General features: G+C 39.7%; 1 protein-coding gene across 3 annotated transcripts in view; it reads right to left on the reverse strand.

Annotated features, from left to right (window-relative positions):
• Nucleotides 1–27595, reverse strand: part of ABCB1 (ATP binding cassette subfamily B member 1) — a 217708-nt gene that overhangs the window by 63821 nt on the left and 126292 nt on the right. The window contains exons 1-3 of one of the 3 annotated variants that reach the window (XM_042916949.1): nucleotides 11313–11392; nucleotides 8056–8110; nucleotides 4638–4788 (exon numbers count right to left, since the gene is read on the reverse strand). The exons of 1 other annotated variant lie outside the window; for it this stretch is intronic. In XM_042916949.1, the coding sequence (XP_042772883.1) occupies nucleotides 4638–4788; nucleotides 8056–8110; nucleotides 11313–11392 (286 nt within the window). Of the gene's footprint in view, nucleotides 1–4637; nucleotides 4789–8055; nucleotides 8111–11312; nucleotides 11393–20795; nucleotides 20860–27595 lie in introns of those variants that run through there. One more of the 3 variants, XM_042916940.1, reaches the window with a different exon arrangement.

The raw sequence follows: 27595 nt of genomic DNA on the forward strand, positions 1-27595 counted from the left end.
GGGTTAGTAACCCAAGGAGCTCCTAGGAGAGTTTCCGCTGCCTAAGGACTAAGGTAAGGCAGATGTGTGCTGATGTGTTCCCCAAAAAGTCATAGGACTCTAGATCTGGAAATCTAATGGGATTCTAGATCTAGAAAGGGCCTAGGTCTGGTCTTCTCAGATGTTACCTACTCTACCCTAGTCTCATAAATAATCTCCAAGTTGTTGTTGGGGGTTCTCAATGCCATCTGCCTGTTAGACTCACATGTGGAGCTTAAAAAAAATAGAGTTGACCAGGCTCCATGCAAGAATAGTTAAATCAGAACCTCTGGTTGAGTCTAGAGCATCACATTTCTAAGAAGTACCCCCACTTGATTCTTTTCAAGATATATTTTTTTAAATGTTTATTTTTGAGAGAGAGAGAGAGAGAGAAAGCACAAGCAGGAGAAGGACAGAGAGAGAGGGAGAGACAGAATCTGAAGCAGGCTCCAGGCTCTGAGTTGTCAGCACAGAGCCCGACACAGGGCTTGAACTCACAACCGTGAGACCATGACCTAAGCCGAAGTCAGACCCTTAACCGACTGAGCCACTCAGGCGCCCCCCACCCCACCTGATTCTTTTTAAAACAAAATTATTTTTGAGAGGGAAGTGCAGAGAGAGAGGGGGACAGAGGATATGAAGCAGGCTCTGTGCTGACAGCAGACAGACCAATGTAGGGCTTAAACTCACCATCCACGAGATCATGACCAGAACCAAAGTGGGACACTTAACCAATTAAGCCACCCAAGAGCCCCTCCCCACTTGATTCTACAGCACGAAGATGGGTAACTCCCACTCCGGTCTGCCTGAATGCCTCCCAGAACAAGGAAACGGGGAATTCTTGAAGTTGCCTATTCCTTTCAGAGAGCTCCCATAAAATCTTTTTTATGGATGAAGAAACAGAATATTAGAGTGGTTGTTTCATTTCCAAGTTTTGACAGCTACTTTCCCCCAATATTTATTGATCATTTACTATGTTCCAGATGCTTTATATAAATGGTCTCATTTAATTCTATCAGTAAGTTTATGATTACCTTTCAAAGATGAGAACAATAAGAATTACAGAGGTTAAGTAACTTGCACAAGGTCATACAGCTGGTAAGAAAAGGGCTTAAATAACTGTACATCTTAAGGATTACAGGGGAGATATTACAGAGTCCTGACTGTCATGTTTAAGTCTCAAATCAATGTCTGCCTTCCTCCATTCTGCCTAGAACTTCTCTTATCTTATGGAAATATTCAGCACAAAACAAATAGCTAATGTTTATCCAGACCACTTAGGCAGTATGTGCAGTTAGGTAAGGTAACGGGTCTCCAAAATGCCTTTTCCTCTTAACCATGTAGCAACGCAAAGGTGTGCGGGGTATATTGATTTCTCTACAAAAATTTCCAGCTCATTACAGTCACATAGACTTGACATAACATAGATAAAGTTCCTGATACTCTGCATAAAAATGTCTCCTATGACTCTGTCCTTAACGTTTTGGACACAGAATGTGCACCTTTCTGCACAACTGAATCATTGTGAGGGAACAAACCTTGTCACCAACTAGGTTTATTCTGTTGACAGGATGGACTCTGTTCACAATTATTCACTGTCAAACCTTGTAATTTAAACCTTTTTTTCTTCCAACATTCCCTTCTTATTGGCTCCCATTAAGTCCAGCTGTCCAAGAATCCAACAATTCTAAGGAATAGACTTTAAATAAATATCATCTCTATGAGATGAGCAAGAGAGCTCAGCTAAGGCTAAGTACAGCTAAGTACCTGATCTTGTCTCAATCTCCATGATTTCTGCTGAACTCTACAACTCCCAACATACCAGGGAACTCTCTGGATTTAGACTGAGTATGAAATTTACATATTTCATTTTCTCCAAAGAGGTATGCGAATACTATATTCACAAACTACTGAAGAGTGGACATTAATAACATGTGAGGGGCTTCCTACTGCAAATCATCCAAGATAGCCTATAGGCCTGATGACAAATGTGGCTATAGAAGACCAAGGGTCATTTCATTTGGTGGCTACAGAAACTACGTTGGCAACTCTGGGGAGTTTACCAACCCCGCAATCACAGCTTTGTAAGTGACTTGCTTGTGTCATTTCCCAGAGAGACCTTGAATTTGGCACTGGGCCCAGCACATGGCACTATCTGCCATGCCCAGCTCAAAGCAATCTGGTTGCATAATTAGAAACAAGTAATAAACAAACAAACTGTTCCAAATAAGAAAGTTGTGGAATTATTCTGGTGTCAGTAAAACCAAAAACAGGACTATTAAAATTGGCCCAAACACTAACTCATCTGTGCTAAGTGTGATGCATTATTTTAAGCTCATTTTAAAAAATGTTTAATTGAGATAAAATACATAACAAAACTTACCACCTTAACCATTTCTAAGTGTACAATTTAGTAGCGTTAAGTATATTCACATGACTCAGTAGTGTTAAGTATATTCACACTGTTGCACAATCTCCAGAACGTTTCATCTTGCAAAACTGAAACTCTATGCTCATCAGACAGCAACTCCCTATTTCCCCCTTTCCCCAGCCCCCAGCAGCCACTATTCTACTTTCTGTTTATAGGAATTTGACTACTTCATATAAATGGAGTCATTCAGTATTTGTCTTTTTTGGGACTGGCTTATTTCACTTAGCACAATATCCTCAAGGTTTATCCATGGTGTAACACATGTCAGGATTGCTTTCCTTTTTATGACTGAATAATATTCCATTATATATATATATATACGTATATACATATATATACATATATATACGTATATATATGTATATACGTATATATATATGTATATACATATATATGTATATATACATATACGTATGTATATACGTATATACGTATATATATACGTATATGTATATATATATATATATATAATATTTTGTTTATCCATTCATCCATTAATCTAATTTTTTAACCCTGAGTTGAAACCAGCTTTGATTGATGTGTCCAAATCTGGGCATCATCCTGCCATATATAGAAACACATAATAGACCTATAGATCTTCTAAGAAGTAAAAGGACAACAAATAGAAAATTCTTACTCCTCATTTCCTTAAAGACTTTTTAAACTATCCTATCTTGCTCCAATTTTACCTTTACAATATTTGTGTTAAAGTTTCGGTCACTGGTCAAACAAAGTAATCCATTTAAAACTTTCCCAAACCCATTTTTGCTTTTATAAGAAAACCCACATTTTTACATTGGGAGTATAGTTGGGTCCTGAGCATTGTTTGGATGGCAGAAAGGTCTGGGTTTGAATCTGTCCTAACCCCCACCAGCTATGTAATTTTGGACAAGTTATTTATCCTCTCCAAGCCTCAGTTTCCTCATATGTTACAGAGTATAATATTACCTACTGTGAAGGATTGTTCTTGTAAAGGTTAAGTGAAATAGGACCTAGCATATAATAAATACAATAAAAGATTACCATTATCATTGTTATTTTATGATAGAGGTTCTTCTCAGAGACAACGGTATTTGAGCAAAAATAAAGTGTGCTTTTTTTTTTTTTAGGAACTTTAATTATTCAAAAGACACTTTTACCAGATTTCTAAAAGATACTGATATTTACGTAAACAGATTTCATTGTATGAATTAAGCAATCATATTCTCTTAGGTAATTACACTTAAGCTCTACACTGCTAACCAAATACGTAGTCCTGAATCAGTAAACACTGAAAACTCTTGCTGATTTAAATGATAGAGTCCACTTTTTCTCAGGTATCTTTGCTATGTTAAGCTGCCTTTCCTTTATCATTTTTTTTTTCCTTATACTCCACCACCTGTGTACCGATAAAGTTTCACTCAGTGTTATCCAGCCTAGCGCCCACAGGGTCTCTTGGGATCCCGGAACTGAGCCATCAGGCTTGGTAGAAAGGACAGAAATCTTTCTTTCTGTGTTGAATCTGGCCACTATGAAAATAACTCTGTCCATTGGAACCGGAATCCAGAGCTGTTGCCCAAGTCCCTCTTACAGATGACATTAACTTATGGGACCCCTTTGGCTCTTCAGTAATTAATACTCCTCTGCCTGAGTTTCAAAATACATCATTCTCATATTGAAACCATTCACTCTTTAATGAAGTGTTATATCAAGGTTCAGTCAACCTGGTTGATCCAAAAATTAGAGACATAAAATGGTATAATTTTAACAGAAAGGGTGGAGGGAGAAAAAAGAAAAATAAAACCAGAAACAGAGCTACAAGCCGAGTATAGCTAAGAAGTAATCCCATGCTAACTGAGGTATTTTGAATTCTGTCAGTAATCACTAAAGGGAGGGACATACTCTGTTATAGTTCTACAGCCTTCAAGTAAAGGGACTGCCCTGCTTTATTGAGATGCAAAGCTTTCTGTATATTTCCCTATTCTGTATTAAAAGTCAAACAGAAAAGTCAAACATACACCTATTTGTTGAAACTTAAATGAGTATTTGAGGAATTTTCTGAGAATTTTATAACTCTATCAGTGATATCTAGAGTCACCCAGGAATCCAAACCATTAAACAAGTAGATGAGGAACAGCAAAATCAACTTCCAATCTTTCATCCAGTTAGAGTACAATGTATGTTTTTAAAAAAATAGAGAAATGCTTACCTGGAAAGGAGAAATTTCCGGCAGTATCAACAAATTTGTCAGTCATTTGTCCAAATACTATCATCATGAGGGGGAGACCTGATCCATGAGCTATGGCCATGACAGTGCCCAGGGACATCAATAACTTATCCTGCCAGTCAGAATATCGAAACTAAAAAATAAAAAAAAAGGGGGGATGGGGGAATAAAATACTACCTCATAGAAAAGAATCTCTCTTTCTCCACAACTATATGTTCTTTGGGTTTTTATTTAAGGTCAGTACTTTTATAATAGTTATAAAAGTACTTTTATAATAGTTGTACTTTATAATATAATATATATATATTATAATATATATAATATAATATAATATAATATATATATAATATAATAGTCAGTACTTTTATAATAGTTGCAGATAAATGTAGTAAGGAAGACGAAAGATTTCAATCCAAATTATTGACAGATTAATTTTATGATTCTACTTATTTTGTATACTGTGAAGGAATCAATCTGATTTTGCTTAATTGCTTTTTTATTTATTTGTTTTAATTTATTTGTTAATCAATCTGATTTTGTGCTGACAGCTCAGAGCCTAGAGCTGCTTCAGATTCTGTGTCTCCCTCTCTCTCTGCCCCTCTCGCCCTTTCAAAAATGAGTAAACATTAAAAACAATTAAAAAAGAAGAAATATTGTTTGATCTTCCAAAGCTCCTTAGGTAGTGAGTTAAAAACAGCTAGGAGTAAACATTAAGAACACACACATGCACACACACATCACATCCTTTAAAACAACATTCAAAATATTTCAGAGGGAGAATTACAAAGAAGGAGGAAACAGACACCCTAAGTTTTATGGATAAGTTTCCTTTAAGAAGTTTGTTAGCTTTTAAAAGGGAGCTCAGAAGTGAAGTGAAACAAACATTATGGAGTGCCTATATGTGTAATTTGGAGAAGTCTTGCTTAAAGAGATGATGCTCACGGTAGAATCTGGAAGGATAAGGGAGAATTCGCTGAAGAACTGGGGAGGACAGATGAAGTGGGGGGTATTTAGGCCTAGAATAGCAAGGTGCCTAGCAAGCTGCAGGGAGTGCTCAGATAACCCCATGAGTAGAAGTCCTGAAGTGCGCAGTGTGGGACATGTTATTAGAAAGAGGTATAAAAGACTTGGTGGACCACACCAACCCTCCTGGACTTAGGACTATCAATGCATAGTGTACTTAGTACTATCACTTAGAAGGGTGATACCAGTTGTCACAGTGACATGCACAACACTCAAGAACTAACCAGCCAATCAATGTCCTAATACTCCAAAGACTTTGTCCTTACTGTCTTTTTAGCTCTAATCTCACTTTTTCTTCCCATTTTTGATTGACTGCTCTATGGCTCTCTCTGTTTTCTTCTTTCTTTCTCTGTCTTCTAGGTTACATTCTTCTTCTCTTATATTTCCATTGCTCTACCTTCCCCTCCATCCCTTGCATCTCCCTTCAACCACCTTCTTCATCTGTTCTCTCTACCCATTTCCATCTCCCCACCCCCATTTGGGGATGAGGCACAGTCATCAGGAGAATGAGTGATGAGTCAGGCTTGGCAGAGTGGGGTCTTGGAGAGCTGACGCAGAGTCAGACAGGGTCAACAGGCCAGGGCAATGTGAGGTCAGACACACTTGGTGGGGAGGAGGGGTGTGCAAACTGTTCTCACAGAGTTCCAGAAGTTCAGTATGGGGAGGCCAAATTCCAACATCAAACACGCAGGGCAAGCAAGAGTACCGAAAGAGTCAAAGGTTCAGTGCCAGGGGGAGCTTGGCAAAGAACAAAGGGAGCAGGTAAAGTTAAGAGCAAATGGCAAAGTTTCCCTAAAATTGCAACAATGGGGACTAATGTCCCTAAGGTTCATTTTAATGACTCCCAGGGAATGGAGATACAGCACTTGGGTCTCCTGGCCAGTTATAAGTACAGGATTGGGCTGTCATGTAATGTCCTCTTTAGTGAACATTTATATGAAATTGAGGATCATTTTAAATACTTTTCATACTACTTAAATAAAATTTCATTGTCTCTAAGCTTAAATTTAAAATTATAAGAATTTCACAACAACATCCTAAGTAAACTTAGATTTGTTTTAAGTGATTTTCAACAAAACAATTAATTGCTAATTCTTGTTAGAAACAGTTTTTTCCAACGTCTAACAGTTGTCCTGAACCTCTTTCAGGATAAATATGTATTCAGAGGCAGAAAAGATTATATTTCAACTCAGTCTAAATTTTAACTTTTAAGGTCAAATTAAATGTTCTAAATTTCTACCTCAAGATTTGTGGTGTTTTACTTCCTGTAGGAGGCAGATTTAAAACATGTGCATTAAAACTAGACTTAGTTTTACAAACAACTTATTCTCTAACGCACTGAATTAAAAAAAAAAAAACGGACACCTTTAAACAAAAATATTACAAGAATCAGGGTGAGGAGAATGGGACTTTGCGGTGACATGAGAAATGTGCAACAACATTTGGGACTGAAGACGTTTTGGTGTCTTTTCATTCATTTACTTACTAAATTGGAGATTTGAGCTGACATGCCACTTAATACCAACTTCTTTGCTATGGAATAATGGCTGTCATAGTTTGAAACCCATCATATTTACTCAAGGCAGGCAAACACTTCCTTGGGCCACCTCTCTGAGACATATTACAAATGAAAAACTGATTAGACTTCTTCCAAAAATATACTGGCTTGCCTTGTACCAGCAGAAAAGCACTGAGAATTGTGTTAAACATAATCAGAATCTCTAATAATTACTCCACATTTAATCAATTTTCTGGGAAGCCAAATGTAAACAGAGATTTCTTAATTATTTCTAAATTTCTGTAGTTAACAATCACTTTCTTCATATGCAATCTTTTTTTAAAATTTTTTTTTTAACATTTATTTATTTTTGAGACAGAGACAGAGCATGAACAGGGGAGGGTCAGAGAAAGAGGGAGACACAGAATCTGAAACAGGCTCCAGGCTCTGAGCTGTCAGCACAGAGCCCGACGCGGGGCTCAAACCCACGGACCGTGAGATCATGACCTGAGCCGAAGTCAGACGCTTAACAGACTGAGCCACCCAGGCGCCCCATATATGCAATCTTATTTAACCAAAATTTGGTGGGTGTGTGTGGTGGCAGTGGTGGGTGTGTAAGTGTGTGTGAAACAGATACATAGATGCATTTTCTAGAAATTGGTGAGTTTGTGAGGTGCTATGAACACAAGTCGTGGCTCTTCTCTGTTTCATAGCCAGCCTATCCCTACCTCTTTTATCATCTATGTTGAGAATGTGATCTGTTGATTGTAAGAAGCCAACCTAAGACAATCTTAAACTACTGGCTCCATAACTACTGATTCAAGACACCAAATCTGGATGAAGACAAGAATTATTCATACTTAATATTTCACAGCTTACCAAGGTTAGTGGTCCAATCAAGTTCACGCTCTCCTTTTTTTTCATGTCTGGGTTGCTGTAAAAAAATATAATTGTTTGAATTTAAATCTGTTACCAAATGTTTTACAGTCAATTGACTATAAACTTGAGTCATTATCACATTCAAATATTCTAATATTTTCAAATATAAAACAGTGATATCCACACATTGTCATCATTATCCAGTTTAACAAACACTGCAAGGCAATCAAGTGCAAAGGTAACTGTCCAAGGTACTACAAGGATATCTGGATTAATGAGAAATGGCCACCTGCCTTGCAGAGGCCACACACAGAAAGAAAACACAGAGGTTAATATCTGCCAAATAATTAAATTCTTCTGTTGCTTAAAATATGTACTGATCTAAAAATAGTAAAGTCTACTCTTCTGAAAGACTGTAAGGAGTGATGTCAGGACATCTTGTTGGTTCTACTTTCAAAATAAATCTAGAATTCAACCACTACTCACCACTTTTATTACTATCCCAATGGCCCAGGAAAACTCCTGCTTAGTCTCTCTACTTTCAATTATACCAACTTCAGACTACCCTCAAGACAGAATCCACACTAATCATTTACAAACTCAAGTCATATGCTACTCTTTTGCTCAAAAGCCTATAATGGTTTCCATTTATCTCAGAGTAAAAGCCAAAATTCTTACATGAGATTTTGGTTCCTATATGATCTGTTTCCTTGTTACCTCTCTGACCATATTTTCCCTACTCCTGTTTGCCCTGCTTCAAGCCACCCTGGCCTCTTTGCTGTCGTTGTTCTGTGAACATACCAAACATGGTCCTGTAGTAGGTCTTTATATTGTCAGTTCCCTCTGCCGGGAAGGCTGTCCCCTCACACATCCATATAGCTCTCTCTTCTCGTGTCTTTCAAGTCTTTCCTCAAATACTGCCTTCCCAATAACACCTATCTTAACCACCCTATTAAAAATTGCAACCGACTTTTTCTGTGCACTCCCAATTTCCTTAGCCTTGATTAATATTTTCCATAGCATTTATTATCTTCTAACATTTGCTGTAGCTTATTTAGTTTGCACAAGTATTATTATGTCTGTCGTCCATATAATAATGTAAAGTCCATGGGGGTAGAGATTTTTTTTTTTTTTACCTGAATGCACTTATTTAAATTTTTTTTTTAACATTTATTTGTTTTGAGACAGAGAGAGACAGAGCATGAACGGGGGAGGGGCAGAGAGAGAGGGAGACACAGAATTGAAAGCAGGCTCCAGGCTCTGAGCCATCAGCCCAGAGCCCGACACGGGGCTCGAAGTCACGGACCATGAGATCGTGACCTGAGCCGAAGTCAGACGCCCAACTGACTGAGCCACCCAGGCGCCCCTAAATGCACTTATTTAGCTTAATTTGTTAACTGTTTAGTTTAGGTAGGTGATAAAGTTTTGCTCAGAAGACTTGATCCCAAATTATTTGGAACATATATTAAAATCAAAAGACAGACATCTGACACTAAATATATTCTGAAGAAGGTGCCATAGGCAATATAGCAGCATGACTGGAACTATCATATGACTAACTTGCCACTTGCCCTAAATAACTAATGTGTGCTTGACTTTCTTTGAACGAATAAGCTTTGGTCTGCTTTTTCACTTTTTTTATTTTTAATTGTTTTTTAATGTTTTATTTATTTTTGACAGAGAGAGACAGAGCATGAATGGGGTAGGGGTAGAGAGAGAGGGAGACAGATTCCGAAGCAGGCTGCAGGCTCTGAGCTGTCAGCACAGAGCCTGATGCGAGGCTCAAGCTCACAGACCATGAGATCGTGACCTGAGCCAAAGTCGGACGCTCAACCGTCTGAGCCACCCAGGCGCCCCTGGTCTGCTTTTTTAAATAAAAATTAGTCTCAACATTTACTTTCACCATCTTACAGTCTTAACTAATATTAACTTTCTCTATTTCTCTTCTGAACTGTTTTCTCATGTTTGCAATACAAGGCTGCGAACTTCACTTCTGAGACCTCCTGTGGGTTCTGGGGGATTACTGCGTCTTTTGCAGTGATAGCTCCTTTGTACACTCATCAAATGTTCAGCGGGTGCAATACATAAATATAGCCTTCATAAAAATGCCATCTATTTATGGATTCACAGTCAATCCCGGCCTAAATTGCCAGCTTATGAAAACCACATTTTTTTTCCTATAGAAATAATACCATCCATCTGGTTCCTAATTCTATTTGGCAAACTAAATTTTCTATGAATGAATACCACAGTACTTAGAAGGAGTGGAGCAATATCACTGCATGAAGATGTTAACAGACTAAAATAATTCTTTAGTTTAAACATCAGATAGGGTATTTTCATTTGGATAATCAGGCCCCTTGCAGCTTGAGGACTCACTACAGAACCTGATAAATTTGTCCCTCTGGGTGATTACTTGATGGCACAGGTCAATTAGTTTTGGGTGGCCTGGCATGAACTCCCATAACAGCCTCAGAAACTATTTGAGGCTAAAGGCGAAAATGATTCACTATTCCCACACTGAAAGAGGAAACAAAGACAACACACCATTGACTGACTGGTCGCTTCTACCCCTACTAAGGCCTGTGAAATGCTCTTTTAACAAGGGCCCCAGAGTACCAAACAGCCAGTCACGGAGAAAGAGGAGCAAGCAAATGAAGCCCTGAGGTTTCTCCTTTGCATCTGAACAAACATTGATCTGGAAGCTCAGTTTACCCAAGAATGAGTCTGCTCAAGGACCCCTTCCTCACCTCACTGCCCCAAAGGCAGAAATACGAACAAGGAGGTGCTGGGGGCAGAGGGAGGAGATAACCCAAGGAGGAAGAGGAATTAACAGGGAGAGGAGGGTTTTTGTTGTGGTTATGGCTATTGTTTTTGTTTTGTTTTGTTTGCTTCACTACTCTTGTTCAAAAAGCACAGCCATCATCAGCAGATATCTCATGCTCTATAAGCACGAAGAATCAGAAGATGTTTAGGAAAGTTACTTGTAAAAGTTTTGAGTTCTATGATGCAAGGAGTGTTACACAACACAGATACTCATCGAATCACACCGCACAAAGCGGGGAAGAGGCACTTTTGAAGCTAGCCTTCTCTTCTTCCTAAGCCTGTTCAAAAGGAGCTTCTGTGCCACTCCTTCAGGAAAGTCGGAATCTTAGAAGACACCCTCCAGAGAAGCCTCCAAAACAAAGGCATCAACAGACTTTCTCCCCTTTCCAAGGCTGAATTGGGCCCTGCCGATTGGCGCGCTGGCGAGGTACCTGCTACTGCTCAGTTCAAAGTCGTCCTCCTCTCTCCCGGGGCACCGGACGCTTCCGTTCCTTCCCGCCTCAACATCCATGTCAACCTGGGGAGAAACCAACAGCCTCAGGTCCAGGGGCACCGGCCCAGCTCCTCACCGCTCGCAACCGAGGCGTATGAGCCGGGCGCAGGGTCGCGGGGCCAAGGGGCGCCGGGCGGAGACCCCGCTGTCCGGGTCTCACGCGCACGGCCGCCGGCGTTTCCCGCCGCAGGCCTGAGCGCCGGGGCCTGACTCACCTCCAACCTCGAGCTCTTTCTGTCCGAGCCGCGGGGCGCGTGGGGCGCTGCGGCCGCGGAGCCTGGACTTTGCTCGCGGGACCTTCGCCTCCGCCCCCTACGCGGGCCGCGCCCCAGCGACGCCTCTCGCCGCCGCCGGGGCCAGGCCCCCTACCCGCGGGAGCAGAACGCCGCCGCCCCCCCACCCCCATCCCGGCTACCTCAGCAGGCCAGGCGCGGGCGAGGGGCGCTGAGTGCCTCCCTCGTCGCCGGGGGGCGGGGGTGGGGGGGCGCTCGGCGCGGCCCCCGCCCACCCGGGCGAGCCCCAGCCCCAGCCCCAGCCCCACCGCGCCTTCTGCTGCCGATAAGCCGGCGACCAGCCTGGGGCTCCCGTTGCTCGGTGCTCGGAGAGGCTCGCCTGGCAGGGCACATAAGCCCCCCCAAAGTGACTGTCATACTCTCTCGGTGCTCAGTTTTCTGTTTACACCCCCGCGGGGGGGGGTTGTTTCTGGACCCTCAACAATCATAGGGCGACCGAGGGGCCGGGGAAAGCTCCAGACCCGCCTCCCACTTAGGCGTCCTCAGGTCTGGTGCTGGGGGCACAGAGCCCAGGGGACGCTCCCTAGAGAAGAGGAAAGCTGTTGGTGCCCTCTGCTACTTATAGACAAAGAACGTTAGGGCTGGAAGGGCTGTCAGAGACCACCTGATAAAAACCTGCAGTTTTTTTTTTAACAAGAATAAATTGATGCTACAGAGGTTGAGTCTTGCCTGAGGCTGCATCAGGGTATGAGAATCCAGTCTCCAGTGGCCTCTCCTCTCCCTACTCTGATCTTAGACTTCTCCCTATACTAAATTGTCTCTGCACTTAGCACCTACTTGAGTCCCCTGTATGGGAACTGTCCCTTCTGATTAATTTCTCCACACTCTTTTGAAAAGAAAGTGTCTAAAACAGGGAGCAGTACATCATTAAGGCTTCGAAGCCAGTGCGATTCAATTCCAGAGGTTCACATCTTGTAAGCTGTGTGACCTTGGACGCTTTGCTCACTTCTCTGGGCCTCAGTTTCCTCATAGGGAAAATAAGGATAAAAACAACTCCTTTTCCAGGTTACTGTGAGGAATAAGTGAATTAAGAAGGTAAAAACCTAGTATGATGCCTAAAACATAGTATATGGTCAACATTTATGGCCTGCCTTCTTCCTGATCAGGTAGCAAGATTCTGCACTGTCTCTTCCTTATGCTGTGCCTTATTAGTACTAAAGTCTACTATTAGTCCTGCCACAACTTGACTGATTCTATGGCATATTCTCGAATTAGGTGATACAAGTGATTTTACTTACGTATTTTTCCCCTCAGAATGCTTTTTCTCCTTACCCAGTCTACCATAACCATGAAGAGTCTCTTTTTTTGATCAACCAGAAGTTGAGGCACCTGGGCGGCTCAGTCGGTTAAGCATCCAGTTTCAGTTCAGGTCATGATCTCTCAATTCGTGGGTTCTAGCCCCACATCAGGCCCTGTGCTGACAGCTCAGAACCTGGAGCCTACTTCGGATTTTGTGTCTCCCTCTCCCTCTGTCTCTGCCCCACTCATACTCTGTCTCTGTCTCTCTCTCAAAAATAAATAAACCTTAAAAAAATTTTAAAAAAAGATTCATAAGGACAAAGTTTTTCATTCTCTCTTCCACTATCTAATTTTCATGCCTTTTCTTTCCTCAAAACTCTATCATTCTTTCCCGATCTTTACCTTCTGCTGACTTACTCTGTTTCTTACTTCACAGATAGAATCAAAGTGTTCAGAAGGGAACTGCCATTGACATGACATTTGCTCACTCTCCAGAATGTACCCAACACTCTGCCCTTCCACCCGTTTCTCTAAATGAACTATCCATGCCCCTATTATGTTTGTATTTTTATACTATAGATCTCATCCTCCTAAGAACGCTTTTCCTCCCAGCATCATCAACTTCCCCATCCTAGCTGGATCATTCCTCTTGGCACACATGAGGCTGTTATTTTTGCCATCTTAAAAAAAAAAAACAAAAAACCTCTCTTGACTCAACTTCTTCTGCCAACTACCATCACATTTCTCTCCTTCTCTTTGCAGCTAGACTTCTTAAGAGAGTTGTTTCTATCACTGTTTCCATTTCCTGCCCTCCTCTTTTCCCTTAAGCCCACTCTAATTAGGAGTTTGACTTTCACACCACTAAAACTGTTCTATTAACGGTCACTCATAACCTCCATATTGCTAAATTCAAAGGTCAGTTCTCTCTAACTTACTTGACAAATTTAAGCAATTGACAAGTTTATCTTTCTCTTTTCCATAATACACTTTCTTCACTTGGATTCCTGGAGGAAATCTTGCATTTTCCAATGCTTCATTGATCCCTCTTTCTCAGTCTCCTTTGTCTTCCTTTTCTTGCAACTTTTAAACTACCACCGGCGTGCTCCAAGGCTCCCTCTTTGGACGTTTCCTCTGTTTTTCTCACTCCTTCTGTAATCTCAGCCAGTCTCATGGCTTTAAGTACCACTTAAATTCCAACAATTTCTAAATTATTACTTCTAGCCTAGAACTCCCTCCTGAATTCCTGACTGATATATATGAATGCATCTTTGACATTTCTACTGGGATGTCTGATATGCCCAACCTTGACTCCTGGTCCTCTCTCCAAGCTGCACCCCCCAACAGGCTTCTTCTCATGTGGCAGCTCCAGCCTTCCAATTCCATTGGAATTGTTCAGCAAAAACAGTGGAGTCATCATGCAGGCTCCTCTGTCTTCCACATCCCATATGCAGACTGTCGAAATATTTCCAGATCTGACCACTTCTCTTTCTCCAGTTCTACCACCGAGGTGCAGGCACTATCATCTCTCACTTGAATTACTACAATAGCTCTTAACAATCTCTCTGCTGCTGTCATTTCCCCCTCGTCTGCCTGTATCCACTCTCAAAGTAGCAGCCAGAGTGATTCTTTTGAAGCTAATCAGACCACATCAGGGTACATCTTCTCATTACCCTGCAGTGGCCCCCAGTGCACTCAGAGGCGCACCTGCAATAGCTCACTCTGTCCATGTCCTCTCTGACCTCCCTTTCTGTTCCTCTTCTTGCCTTCTTCCACCCAGAACACACCGGCTTCTTTGATGTTCCTTGAACAAGAGAGGCAGAGTTCCACCAACTAGGAAACTGGTCTTTCCCTCTGCCCCCAATTTTCTTCCCGCGAATATTCACATGGCTAAAACCCTCACCTTCTATAAAGTGGAATCAAGCCTGGTCTCCCCTTTAAGAACTGCATCTCATATCCTCAGGACTCTGAGTTCTCATTACTCAGATTTTTATTCCCGCAGCATGTATCACTTCTAGTATGCCATATAATGTATAGATTTATTATCCTTGTTGTTTATTGTCACCTTGGTAGTAAGACCCATGCGAGTAAAGCTATTATTCACTGAGATATACAGCATTTGCTGCCCACACTTACTATGTGCCAGACCCCGTGCTAGGGTGTGAGGATATAAAGAACATAGGGCATGGTTCCTGCCCCACAATGGACTGAGTATAAACAAGTACAAAAATCATACAAAAATATATCATGCTTTATAAAGAACAGAGCTCATCACACACTTAAGATTATCCCATTCGATTCTCAAAACAAGAAGCACGTTTAAGGTAAGCACATCAGAAGCTATTCTCAATTTAAAGGTGTAGAAATGGTTTGCCAAAGAGTAGATGACTTTCCACGTGGCTAGGACACGATGGTATTAGGACTCCATCCCTGGCCATGTGACTCCAGCTGCCCATTCAGTATCCCTGGGGAAGACAACTGCCAGGCAGAGGCCATGCCTGTCTATATTTCTAGTCTCCACAGCAATAGAAGGCTCATTAAATATGTATTGAATAGATCAATATTTTAAAGCTATAGCATAAAAGATTACAAAAAAAGAGTTCCCTATAAGGGCCAAAGGGAGGAACAAATGCCATGTACCAAATTATTTTAAAATATATATTTAACATGACTTTATGGAATATTTATATGATATAATAATAAATTATAATGTTTTATTTTAAATATAAATTCATTTGCAACAGTTCTTCCTGAAGAGAATCCAATGGACTTGGTTCCTTCTCCAGTTGACCTCTAGCTTGACAATAATATCCTTTGTGGCTTCCCCCCCACACACACTGTATTTGTGGCTAACAGTCCTGACCTTGCAGCTCTGAAAATAGCGAGATACTATCTTCGACTACTGTGTTTGCACATGGTCACTCTCAACAGCACTCTGTTTCCAAACTCTCTGCCACCAGTACTTTTCAACTCTTAACTTTTCCATCTTCTTCTCAGGGTTTATAGATTGATTTCTTCTTTAACTTTCTTTAAACTATGCTACACATTATACTTTTCTCCAGAATTAAAAACAAAAAACAAAAAAAACCAACAAAAAAAAAACCCCTTTTCATTGCTTGAAAACCAAAACAAAAATCCCTCTCACTTTTGACCTAGATTTCTCCTAAAAAATAATTTGCTTTTAAAAAAAAATTTTTTTTAATGTTTATTTATTTTTGAGACAGACAGAGACAGAATGCGAGTGGGTTAGGGGCAGAGAGAGAGGGAGACACAGAAGCAGAAGCAGGCTCCAGGCTCTGAGCCGTCAGCACTGAGCCCGACGCAGGGCTCCATCTCATGAGCTGTGAGATCATGACCTAAGCCGAAGTTGGACGCTCAACCGACTGAGCCACCCAGGCGCCCCCAAAATAATTTGCTTTTGATTTCAGTCTTCTTTTGTTCATTATAAAATTCATCTAACCAATTTGGCCCAGCACATTGGAATTCATATGATAATGAAGATGAGGGTGGTACTGACTCAGCTATCTCTTTCCCAAAGAACACTTCCTTACACCCTCTTCAACCAGGGCAGACTTACAAAGCCACCATGACAAACCTTTGAGAAGCAGTTGGTAAGGGTTTGCTATGAATCACAGTGTCATATCATTTCTGTCAGCATAGAGTAATGGCACATTGGAGAGTTCCAAGGTCACATTGCCTAATGTAATTCTTGTGCTCTGTGTGGATTATGGGAATGATTAGGTAGACAGGAATGGCTGCAGGGTGCCAAGGTTAGGGATGAAATGAATAAGCATGAGTTAGGGTCACTATGCTTTAGGTCATTTATGTTGACTTACTCCTAAGGTTATTCCAAAACCATATCTTTTCAAAAGATTGCACTTTACTTTGCCACAGATTAAGACATCTGCTAGTACTGAAGTATCTATAAATAATATAACAAAAAAGAACAGTAACATCAAGTTTGCATTTGACATTAGTTTTCAATTACTCACAGCACTATTTCCTAACCCTAAAACTGTGGCATCCTTCAACCACTTAAAGGGAGTTGTAAAATGTTCAGAAATCTATTGGAGCAAAATTAACTTGGGTTTGTAATCGCCTATAAATCAATTTTGGAATTCTACTAACATCAGATGGAATCTAAGATTGTCTTCGCCCACTCCTTTGCTCTGTTTTTTTTTAACTAAACTTTTTATTTTATTTATTTTTTTAATTTTTTTTAAATGCTTATTTATTTTTGAGACAGAGAGAGACAGAGCATGAGCAGGGAAGGGGCAGAGAGAGAGGGAGACACAGAATGTGAAGCAGGCTCGAGGCTCTGAACTGTCAGCCCAGAGCCCGACGTGGGGCTCGAACTCACGGAGTATGAGATCATGACCTGAGCCGAAGTCGGACGCTTAACCGACTGAGCCACCCAGGCGCCCCTAAATAAACTTTTTATTTTGAGATACTTACAGATTCACATGCAGTTGTAAGAATACCACAGAGAGATCCCCTGTACCTTCCCCAGTAGTAATATATTGTATTTTGTGTCTAAATTCATAAAGAATATTAGTCTGTAGTTTTCTTTTCTTCCCTCCCTTCCTTCCTTCCTTCCTTCCTTCCTTCCTTCCTTCCTTCCTTCCTCCATCTGTCTGTCTTTGGTTTTAGTATCAAGGAAATTCTAGCTTCATAAAATGAATTGGGAAGCATTTCCTTCATTTCTGTGTTCTGTAAGAGATTGTGGGTTCCCTGAACATTTTTTGAACTTCCATTTTGTGCGGTTCTGAATATTACTGTTGCTGCCATTTTACCTGCTTGAGTAAATATAGAAGTCTCATCTCCATTACAGCCATTTACCCTCTCCTATTTATAAACAGGTTTTCTTATACATTTCCTCTATATACCTACATTTGAAACCACACCAGGGTGTGGGGTTAATTTTTTTTATAATTTTTGGCTTCAATCATCAAAAATATTTAGAAAACACCATAGGAGAGAGGTCATTGTATTAGCAATATTTTTGTTTATCACATTCTTCCTTCCTGATATTCCAAGGTTCCATCTTTTATCATTTCTTTTCTGTTTAGAGAACTTCTTTTAGCCCTTCTTTTAAGGTAGGTGGTCTAGTGACAAATTCCCTTAGTTTTCCTTTAATTAAGAATGTCTTCATTTTCTCTTTATTCCTAAAGGATAATTTCACTGGATATGAGATTCCTGGTTGAGGGTGCTTTTCTTTCAGCATTTGAAAAAGGTTGTCAGTTCCTTCTGGCCCCCATAGTTTCTGAGGAGAGGTCCAGTATCATTTAAATAATTTTTCCCTATAATGATGTGCCCTTTTTCCATTGATGTTTTGAATATTTTTTCTTTATATTTAGTTTTATCTTTTTGTCTTTTTTTTTTTTTTTTAAGCAGTAGAATTAAGTAGAAGGTACAGAGATTTCCCACATTCAGTTTGACATGTTCCCAGTTCCTGGTCTGTTGAGTGTAATTCAACTGGCACTTGGACATTTGAGATATTATGTTATGAGATTCTAGATCTTACTTAAGCCTTTGTTTTCCTTGATTTTTAGACATTTCTCCAAAAGAAAAAGGGGTATCATTACTGTCTCGTTGCTGTAAGTGGGAGAAAATCCAAGTTCTCCACTTGGTCTCTATTCACACCTGATGTGGTAGCGGGTCCTTGTTACTACTGAGCACTCATTACTGGCTTCCTGCTAGGCCTCCACGGCTATAGAAGTGCATTGTCAGAGTTCTCCATATGATCTCCCCTGGCACCATGGAAGATGGGGGCGGGAGCGGGGGATGGCCAGGTGGACTTATTACCACTGTGTGGTAGTGAAAGTCCTCAGCCTCCACTGGGCCCCTTTGAAATGACACCACCCCAGAGAGAAAGGGAAGAGAGAGTGCTTCATTTCTATCAGGTGAGGATGAAAAATTGGCTCCCTACTTAGTCTTGCCTGACACCACAGTGGCTGAGGACAGGCAATGAGGTTGGGGTACCTTGTTACAGCCAAGCCAGGGTGGAGGTTGAAAGGCCCTTATAGCCTTTTCAGATGTGGGTCTGGAAAAACATAGTTTTTTTTCTATGTTGTTTGGCCAGAGTAGAGTAGCAACTGTCTAAACATTTTCTCTCATGCTAGGCTGTTCCTTTCCTGGTCCTTCGGCTAGAGAGAGCAGGCTGTCATTGGGGCTCCCCTTTGTCTGTGCACACTGGAAGTTCTGGCTTTTCACATCTTCAGTTCCAAGCCTAGGACATATGGGGCAAGAATAAAGCAAATCAAATCAAAACAAAATGAAAAATGGGTAACTCACCACTGTGTCATTCTTTGGATTCAAATGTCCTTAACTGGTTTGCCTTTTTCAGAGTCTTATGTTTGCTTTACATCCGATGTTCAGTGCTTCTAGCTACACTCAGCTGGTTGAATAGGAAAAAATACATCTACTCCATCTTTCTAGAACTTTCTGCCTAATTTTTTAAGTCTATTTTCTCTAATAAAATGCAGAAGCAAAGGAAGAAGACCCTAAATCAATCAAATTAGCCAATATTTGTATTTGTTGATCAATAGAAGAAGGGGTGTGAAATATTAGATAAAAAGACTTCTCTAACTTATCTGCTCATTTCCCCCTCTACCCTCTTAGCAACATCCAGTCCATATGTCTACTTCTAAAAATCTGTATATTTTTCTACATAAGACATGAACACAGGTGGACATTATCTCAGTCTGGTCTCAAGCTTACTCCACAATAAAATAGGGAGTCAAATGCCAATAATTATAGATGCTGACATAGCAGAATAATGAGACAATGTTAAAGAAAACAGGGTGCAAGCTCTTCATTCATACACACTTATGTTCTGTGGTATGTTACATTATACTGCATTAATTATACTTATTTTTATGTATTTTCCTTCCTGTGAGCTTCCTAGACTGTGAGCTTCTCCAGGAAAGGAGATAACCCAAATATAGTACCTGGCATATTGCAAGCACCTGATAAATACTACTCTCTGCCTTCTTGTTTACTTCTTTTTTCCACCCCTACCAAGTTCAGGGTTAAGGCAGAAAGCCCAGAGGAGAAACTGCATCTACAATTAATCTAGGCATAAAAGCTTGAAGAAGACCTCTGAATCCATAGCCAGGTACCATCAATCAGTACCTCAAACTGGATCTTATAGGAAGTGCTGGCCACCTCCCAGCTCACACCATCTTAGAAGATCCTGACACAACAGACACCATGGGATTAAAAGAAAGGGGGGTGTAGAGCCCTTGCTTCCACTTCCTTTCTCTTAGAGCTCTGACCTATTGTGTCAATATTTGTTCATTTATTCAATACATATTTATGGAGGAAGAGCAGGATAGAGTTAGAAGCATCCTCCTACAGCAAAGTTTTCCAAACTGTGAACTGAGGAACGACGGCAGGTTCTTAGTAGGTAACAAGGTTCCCTTAGATAACAAGAGTCCATTCGTCAAATAAGTTTGAGAAATGCTGCTTACCCTCTGCTCTCTCAGAGGGTCACAATGCACATCAAAGACCAAAAACTGCTGCCGTAAAAAAGTGATTTAGCGGGGCGCCTGGGTGGCGCAGTCGGTTAAGCGTCCGATTTCAGCCAGGTCACCATCTTGCGGTCCGTGAGTCCGTGAGTTCGAGCCCCGCGTCAGGCTCTGGGCTGATGGCTCGGAGCCTGGAGTCTGTTTCCGATTCTGTGTCTCCCTCTCTCTCTGCCCCTCCCCCGTTCATGCACTGTCTCTCTCTGTCCCAAAAATAAATAAAAAACGTTGAAAAAAAAATTAAAAAAAAAAGTGATTTAGCTTTGTTTACCTGTGTTACCTCTCCACCCGCATCCCACAATACCCATTGAAAATGTAATATTCATACTTACTTTAGCCTTTAACATGAAGCTACTTCTAAGAAAAGTATTCTCAAAGTTCAAAGAGCAGAGAAGTAACGCAAGAACAGATGGGGGTGAAGAGTGGAGCCCTGGAAGGAAGAAGGTGTGATCTTAATTTGGCTGAGGTGAAAGACAGAAAAGGATGTGGCTGGGTACATAATAAGTTTTACACACCAAGAGCCTAAAAGTTAGGCTAAATTCCTAAAGGAATTTAGACTTACAGAAGCTATTGAGAAGATTTTTAGAAAGCAATCATTATACTGGTCAAGAATGGTAGATTCTTTTTGCAATAATAAAAACTGTCTTTTATCAGTCAAGGTCTCAGCAGGAGAGGAATGGTATATCCAAATTAGGATATTCAAGGAACTAGTAATAAAGATAGGACAATAAGAGACTCAGCCCTCAGGTATGCAAAAAAAAAAAAAAAAAAGTGAAAAAGAAGTAAATGATTAAAATACAGAGTAAAATATAAACATAAAAGATGTACAAGATATATGGGAGTTTTGGTGCAGAGAATTTGCTTAGCTAACTTGTGACCTTAGCCTTGATATGAATGCTAATAGATAAAATTGTTAGCCGAAGTAACCTTTCTGGTATAAATACAAATTTTGAGAATTTAAAATGTACTTGAAATTTAATTTCATCTATTAATAGCCAATAATAACCCATAATAGAAAATTTAGCTATTCAAAAATTTTGCTTTCAGAATTAAAGTATATGCAAAAGACTTTCATGAATCTTAGGTATTGTGAAAGATTCAGTATTTTGTATTAAGCCTCCAACATTCTTAAACACCCTTTTAAATATTTGTTCTCACAGAGAAAATCATCAAAAGTGTTTTTTCACTGTAACCCAACAACTTCCATTTTGGCATATTTCTCTCCAGGTTTTATCTGTATGCACATGTTCCAGACATGGGCTGTCTGATCCCAAAGAATTTTATACCTTTTTTTTTTTTTTTTTTTTTTTAGTCTAGGGAGGTAGATTATTACAGTCATTACAATTTTTCAAATAATTCAAACAGTCTCTGCCCTAGCTTGGCTGGAACTGGCACTTTCCCAAAGCAATGTAGGAAATCCATGGATAAATCCTAGGTGAGTCATCTATTTAAACTCTAAAGGGTTGGAGTCGTGGGGTCATTGCCCACACTGATAGACATGTTTTGCATAAGAGAATTGAAGAAGGACAATGAACTCTTTTGGAAAGGAAAAAAATTGTGACACTCAAATTCTGATCGAATAAGGAAGGCTCGACTTCAATACTGGTTTGATTTTAGGAATGAAATATTGGAGTTATGACCTTGATAATTAGTTTTCTCTAACTTTTGACTAAACAGGAAAAAAAAAACCCTCCTCTGCCCTGCCTCCTGATAGAATAGTGTGATTTCCTGCTTGAGACGCCAGGATGCTGTGTTTCCCTGATGTTTGAAAAAATGAAATGCTATGGCCACAGAAGCTCTCTTGGAGGCTACCCATGTGATTGAGAGATGCAAGATAGGTTTCTAAAGTGTGTTCTTTTCTTCCTTTACTTGTGGAAGTTGTAAGGTATATATTTTCATCTTTCTAATGAAAATAAAAAAGGTAAGATGTGGTTTATTTTATGAAATCTCACTGCACAATTGTAGGAATGTGGACCCTCTAAAATAAGGCATGTCTCAATACTCTCACTATTTCAAATAAACCACAGTGAGACCACAAATCAGTCTGTTCTGTCACACCAGGCCTTTCAGGTCTAGTTTCTACCTCACTTCCCAGACTCATCCCTGTGTTGGCCACCACTCACTCCTCCCAACGCACAACACAGGAAACTGACCATCCTGAGTTACTTCGCATTTCAGCCTTCTGGGCTGTTCTACACAGTTCTCTGCATCCACATCCTTGCCCTACCATCCACCTGACAGGTAGGTACTCAGTTCTCCAGGAAGCTTTTTAATCCTCAAATCACTCGCAGGAGAAGTGATTGCTCTCTTCTTGATTCCCCAAGAAGTCTTGAATCACGGCACCAAGACATATTACTAACCTAATTTCTAGTCTCCTAAACTGTGGGCTCTTTGTCTTATTATTGTGCTGCTAGTATCTAGTCCAGAAGGCACTCAAGATACTTGCTAAAAGAATAAATACAAAACAAAATTTCCTTTTCTTATGTAAGAGAATTGGTAGCCCTGGAGAGTGAGAAAAATATGAAGCAATGGCAAACAACATTATTATTTGCTTAGATTCTATGTATTGAGTATTGTCCTAAATACTTTTAATATTTAGTGCTCAAGTAATCCAAGAAGGTAGCTATTGAAATCCCTTATTTGCCAATGAGGAAATAAAGGCTTAGGGAAAATAAGTAACTTGCTCAAAGAATCATACATGTTAACAAACTGGCAGCCAAGAGAAGCCCAGCATTTTCTGACTGGAGAAACTAGGTGTTTCTCCCCACACTAAGTGACAATCGCTAGGAGGGAAAACATTTCAGTGGAGCTGCCCAGTGGAGAAAGCGAAAACAGAGTTTCCAACTCCAAGGTCACTTTTCCTTATGACCAAAACTGGCTCTTTTGAAAGAGTCCAGGTGAAAATATTTCATCATGTACCTTTGCCTTTTGCACATACCTGGTAGCATTGCTGCTTTTCTCTTTGCTATTCTGATTTCTCCAGACTCCAAGGGCAGAGGTCTTTAACCTTGGTGTTAGAAGTTCCAAGTGGGACAAAGGACTACAGTTGCAGAAACTGCACCCTGAAAATCTCGTTTAATCATTTTTAAGAGCAACAACTTTTTTTTTCATTTCACAAATACTTTTGTTGAGGATTTTCAACGTGCCAGGTGATGAAAGAGGACTTGGAGTACATGGGTAAACCAGGTGCCCACCAACATATTGCAGCTGAGTGGGATCCTTTGGAAGATCAAGGGTGTTAAAATACGTGAACATCCTTCATAGGCTCTGGAACAGTTATTACTTGTTGGCTATCAACTGACTTAACTCATTTTGTCAGGGAAGGCTCCTAGAGGAAAGCAGGCAATTATGCTTACCCCACCAGGATGCCTCATGCCTCTCTCTGCCTTGTGTAGCCAGCTCCAACTTCAAAGTCCTTTCTGTACTGCAAACTCTCTTTGAACAGGCCATTTCCTCCACCTGAAATCTCTACCTCATTCCCTATGGCCTGTCTCCCCACTCCCACCACTTCCTGGGTAACTCCTTGCTTTTCAGATTTCAGACCAAATCATTATCAAGAGCAACAAATCCTTAAGTCTGATTCTCCTGTTTCTTTTTCCTTAACTTTTTGTTGTGAAATAATGACAGACTCACAGGCAGTTGAAAAAAAACTGTAGAGGGCTGTGGATCCTTTATCCAGCTTCCCCAAATGGTGACATGTAGTTACTGAAGGACAAAATGAAACCCAGGGCATTGACACTGATACAATACTGTTACCAGTTCACTCCAATTCCTTAATTTTTTTTTCTTTTATGAAATTATGGATACAATTTCCATAAGGCTTTCTTTTTTATTCTGTAGATTGGGTAAGGCTGGATTATAGGTTTTATGTTTTATGGTAATGATGGGCTCCCCTCACTACTTTTTATATAAAATTGTATGGCCTTAGATAGAAACTCTCTTAATATATATTATATTAACAGAGGACTTTTCAGGTGTCAATATGGGATAAAACAAAACTGACCCAGAGGAAGGTACACACTGGATCAAAAACTTGGCAGAAAAGCAAACCCTCATTCAACTTCTACTATATACAAGGACTTTGCCAAACACAAGTGATGCAAAGACACAGTCCTTCTCTCAAGGGTTCATAAACTGGGAGCAGGCATCTGAAACAGAGATGTGAGGAAGAAAAATGAATCAAAAAGATTTCTTATAATTGAGGCCAAATAGTTACTTTGTGGGGCAGGAAACAGACTGAAATACATTTTGGCCTGAATTCAGAATTTGATTCTGATAAACCATCATTGTTTAGACCATCATTGTTTAGACCATCATTGTTTAGAGTTGGATACAGCTGGATAATCCTAGGATGGAACTAGGAAGATAAAAGAGTAGAACTCAAGCAAACAGTACAGAATGGGACCCACCTGTGTTTAGTTAGTACCCTGAGGGTCACACATCCAAACACCTTCTACTATGATGTCACTTCTAAGCCAGAAGAACAAGCCATCTTCTTTCCAAAAGAGTTCTTCATCTCCATCAATGTCACAGAATTTTTCTAGCTAATTTTTATTACCCCTCTACCTTTCTCATGGATGTTTCTCATAGCCACCTGTTCTCTGTTCCCACCAGCCCAACACAGAATCTCATTACCCTTGTTGTTTGTTTTTAAATAAAAGTATCCTGTTTAGCTTCCCTGATTTGAGTTTCCTGAGGCTATTGTAACAAATGACCACAAATTTGATGGTTTAACATTAGAGAAAACAGTATGGAGGTTCTTTTAAAAATTAAAAATAGAGCTACCATATAACTGAGCAATCACACTTCTGGGTACGTATCTGAAGAAAATGAAATCAGCACTCCCATGCTGAATCCAGAATTATTCACACTGCTCAAGATATAGAAACCCACATGTCCACTGATGGACGAATGGATAAAGAAAATGTGTATATAAATATCTACAATAGAATATTATTCATCCATAAAACAGAAGGTAATCTTGCCATTTGTGACAACATGGATGAACTAGAGGACATAATGCGAAGTGGAATAAGCCAGACAGAGAAAGACAAATTTTTCAGTGGGGTCTTTAGTATTTTTTTATATTTATGATCCTATTATTTACAAACAAAGACAATTTTACTTCTTCCTTTCTGATTTTATTTCTTTTTCTTGCCTGGTTGCCCTGGCTAGGACTTCCAGTATGATATTGAATAGGAGTGCTAAGAGTTAACTTTTACTTTGTTCCTAATCTTAGATGAAAAACTTTCAATCTTTCACCACTGAGTATGATGTTAGCAGTGGGCTTGTCATACATGACCTTTATTATGTTGAGGTATATATTCCTCTATATTCAATTTGTTCAGAATTTTTATCATGAAAGTATGTTGTATTTTTGTCAAATGCTTTTGCTGTATGTATTAAGAAGATCATATATGATTTTTATCCTTCATTCTATTAAAGTGGTGTGCCACAATTACTCATTTGCATATGTTGAACCATTCTTGCATCCCTGGGATAATTCCTATAATTCCTCCTTGATAATGGTATTGGATCCTTAAAATGTGCTTTTGAATTCAGTGTGCCAGTATCTTATTGAGAGATTTTGTATCTATATTAGGAATATTGACCTATAGTTTTCTTCCTTCCTTCCTTTCTTCCTTCCTTCTTCTTTATTCCTTCCTTTCTTTCTTTTTCTTTCTTTCTTTCTGTCTCTCTCTCTCTTTCTTTCTTTCTTTCTTTTCTTTTCTTTTCTTTTCTTTCTTTCCAGTACAATTAACATACAGTGTTATTTTGGTTTTGGGTATCTTGCAGTATCTTTATCTGGCTTAGGTAACAGAGCAATGTTGGACTGGCTAAAATGAGTCTTTTTTTTTTTTAATGTTTATTTACTTTTGAGAGAGAGACAGAACATGAGTGGGGGAGGGGAAGAGAGAAAGGGAGACACAGAATCCAAAGCAGGCTCCAGGATCTGAGCTGTCAGCACAGAGCCTGACGGGATCTTGACGTGGGGCTCAAACTCATGAACCGCAAGACTATGACCTGAGCTGAAGTCGGATGCTTAACGGACTGAGCCATCCAGGCGCCCCTAAGATGAGTTTTGAAGTATTTTCTCCTCTTAATTTTTTTTGGAAGAGTTTGAGAAGGCATAGCGTTAATTCTTTAATGTAGAATTTACCAGTGAAAGCATCTGATCCTGGGCTCTTCTTCGTTGGTTTTTGATTACAGATTCAACCTCCTCATTTGTTTCTAGTCTATTCAGATTTTCTATTTCTTCACAATTCAGTCTTGGTAGGGTGTATGCTTCTAGAAATTTATCCATTTCTTCTAGATTTATCCAATGTGTTGGCATGTAATCATAGTAATCTCTTATAAACCTTTGAATTTCTGTGGTATTAGTTGGGGGTTCATTTCTGATTTTATTTGACTTGTCTCTCTGTTTTCCTCAGTCTAACTAAAGTTTTGTCACTTTTGTTTATTTTTTCAAAAAAACAACTTTTAATTTCATTGATCTTTTCTATTGTTTTTCTGGTCTCTATTTCATTTATTTCTGCTCTGATCTTTGTTTTTTCCTTCCAGCTGCTAACTTTGGGCTTAGTTTGTTTTCTTTTTTCTAGTTCCTTAAGGTGTAAAGTTAGGTTATTTTAGATCTTCCTTAATGTAGATATTTGTATCTATAAATTTCCCTCTTAGAATTACCTTTGCTGCATCTCATAGGTTTTAGTATGTTGTGTTTCCATTTTCATTCAATTCAATATTTTTATTTGTTTCAAGATATTTTTTTATTTCCATGTTGATTTCTTTTTTCACTCACTGCTTATTGAGGAGCATGTTATTTAATTTCCACATTATTATGAATTTTCCAGCTTTCCTCCTGTTATTGATTTCAAGTTTCATATTACTGGGGTCAGTACAGATATTTGGTAGGATTTCAATCTTCTTAAATTTGCTATGACTTGTGACCTCTCACATGACCTATTCTGAAGAATGCTCCATGTGTGCTTGAGAAGAACATATATTCTGTAACTATTGGAATGTTCTTTACATCTGTTAAACCATTTGGTCTAAAGTGTAGTTCAAGTCCAACTTTTTTTTGTTGATTTTCTGTCTGGATGATCAATCCATTGTTGAAAGTGGGGTACTGAAGTCCTCTGGAATTGTCTGAAGTGTCTTACTATTATTGT

The sequence above is a fragment of the Panthera leo genome, chromosome A2, assembly GCF_018350215.1.
Source record: "Panthera leo isolate Ple1 chromosome A2, P.leo_Ple1_pat1.1, whole genome shotgun sequence".
Lineage (NCBI taxonomy): Eukaryota > Metazoa > Chordata > Mammalia > Carnivora > Felidae > Panthera > Panthera leo.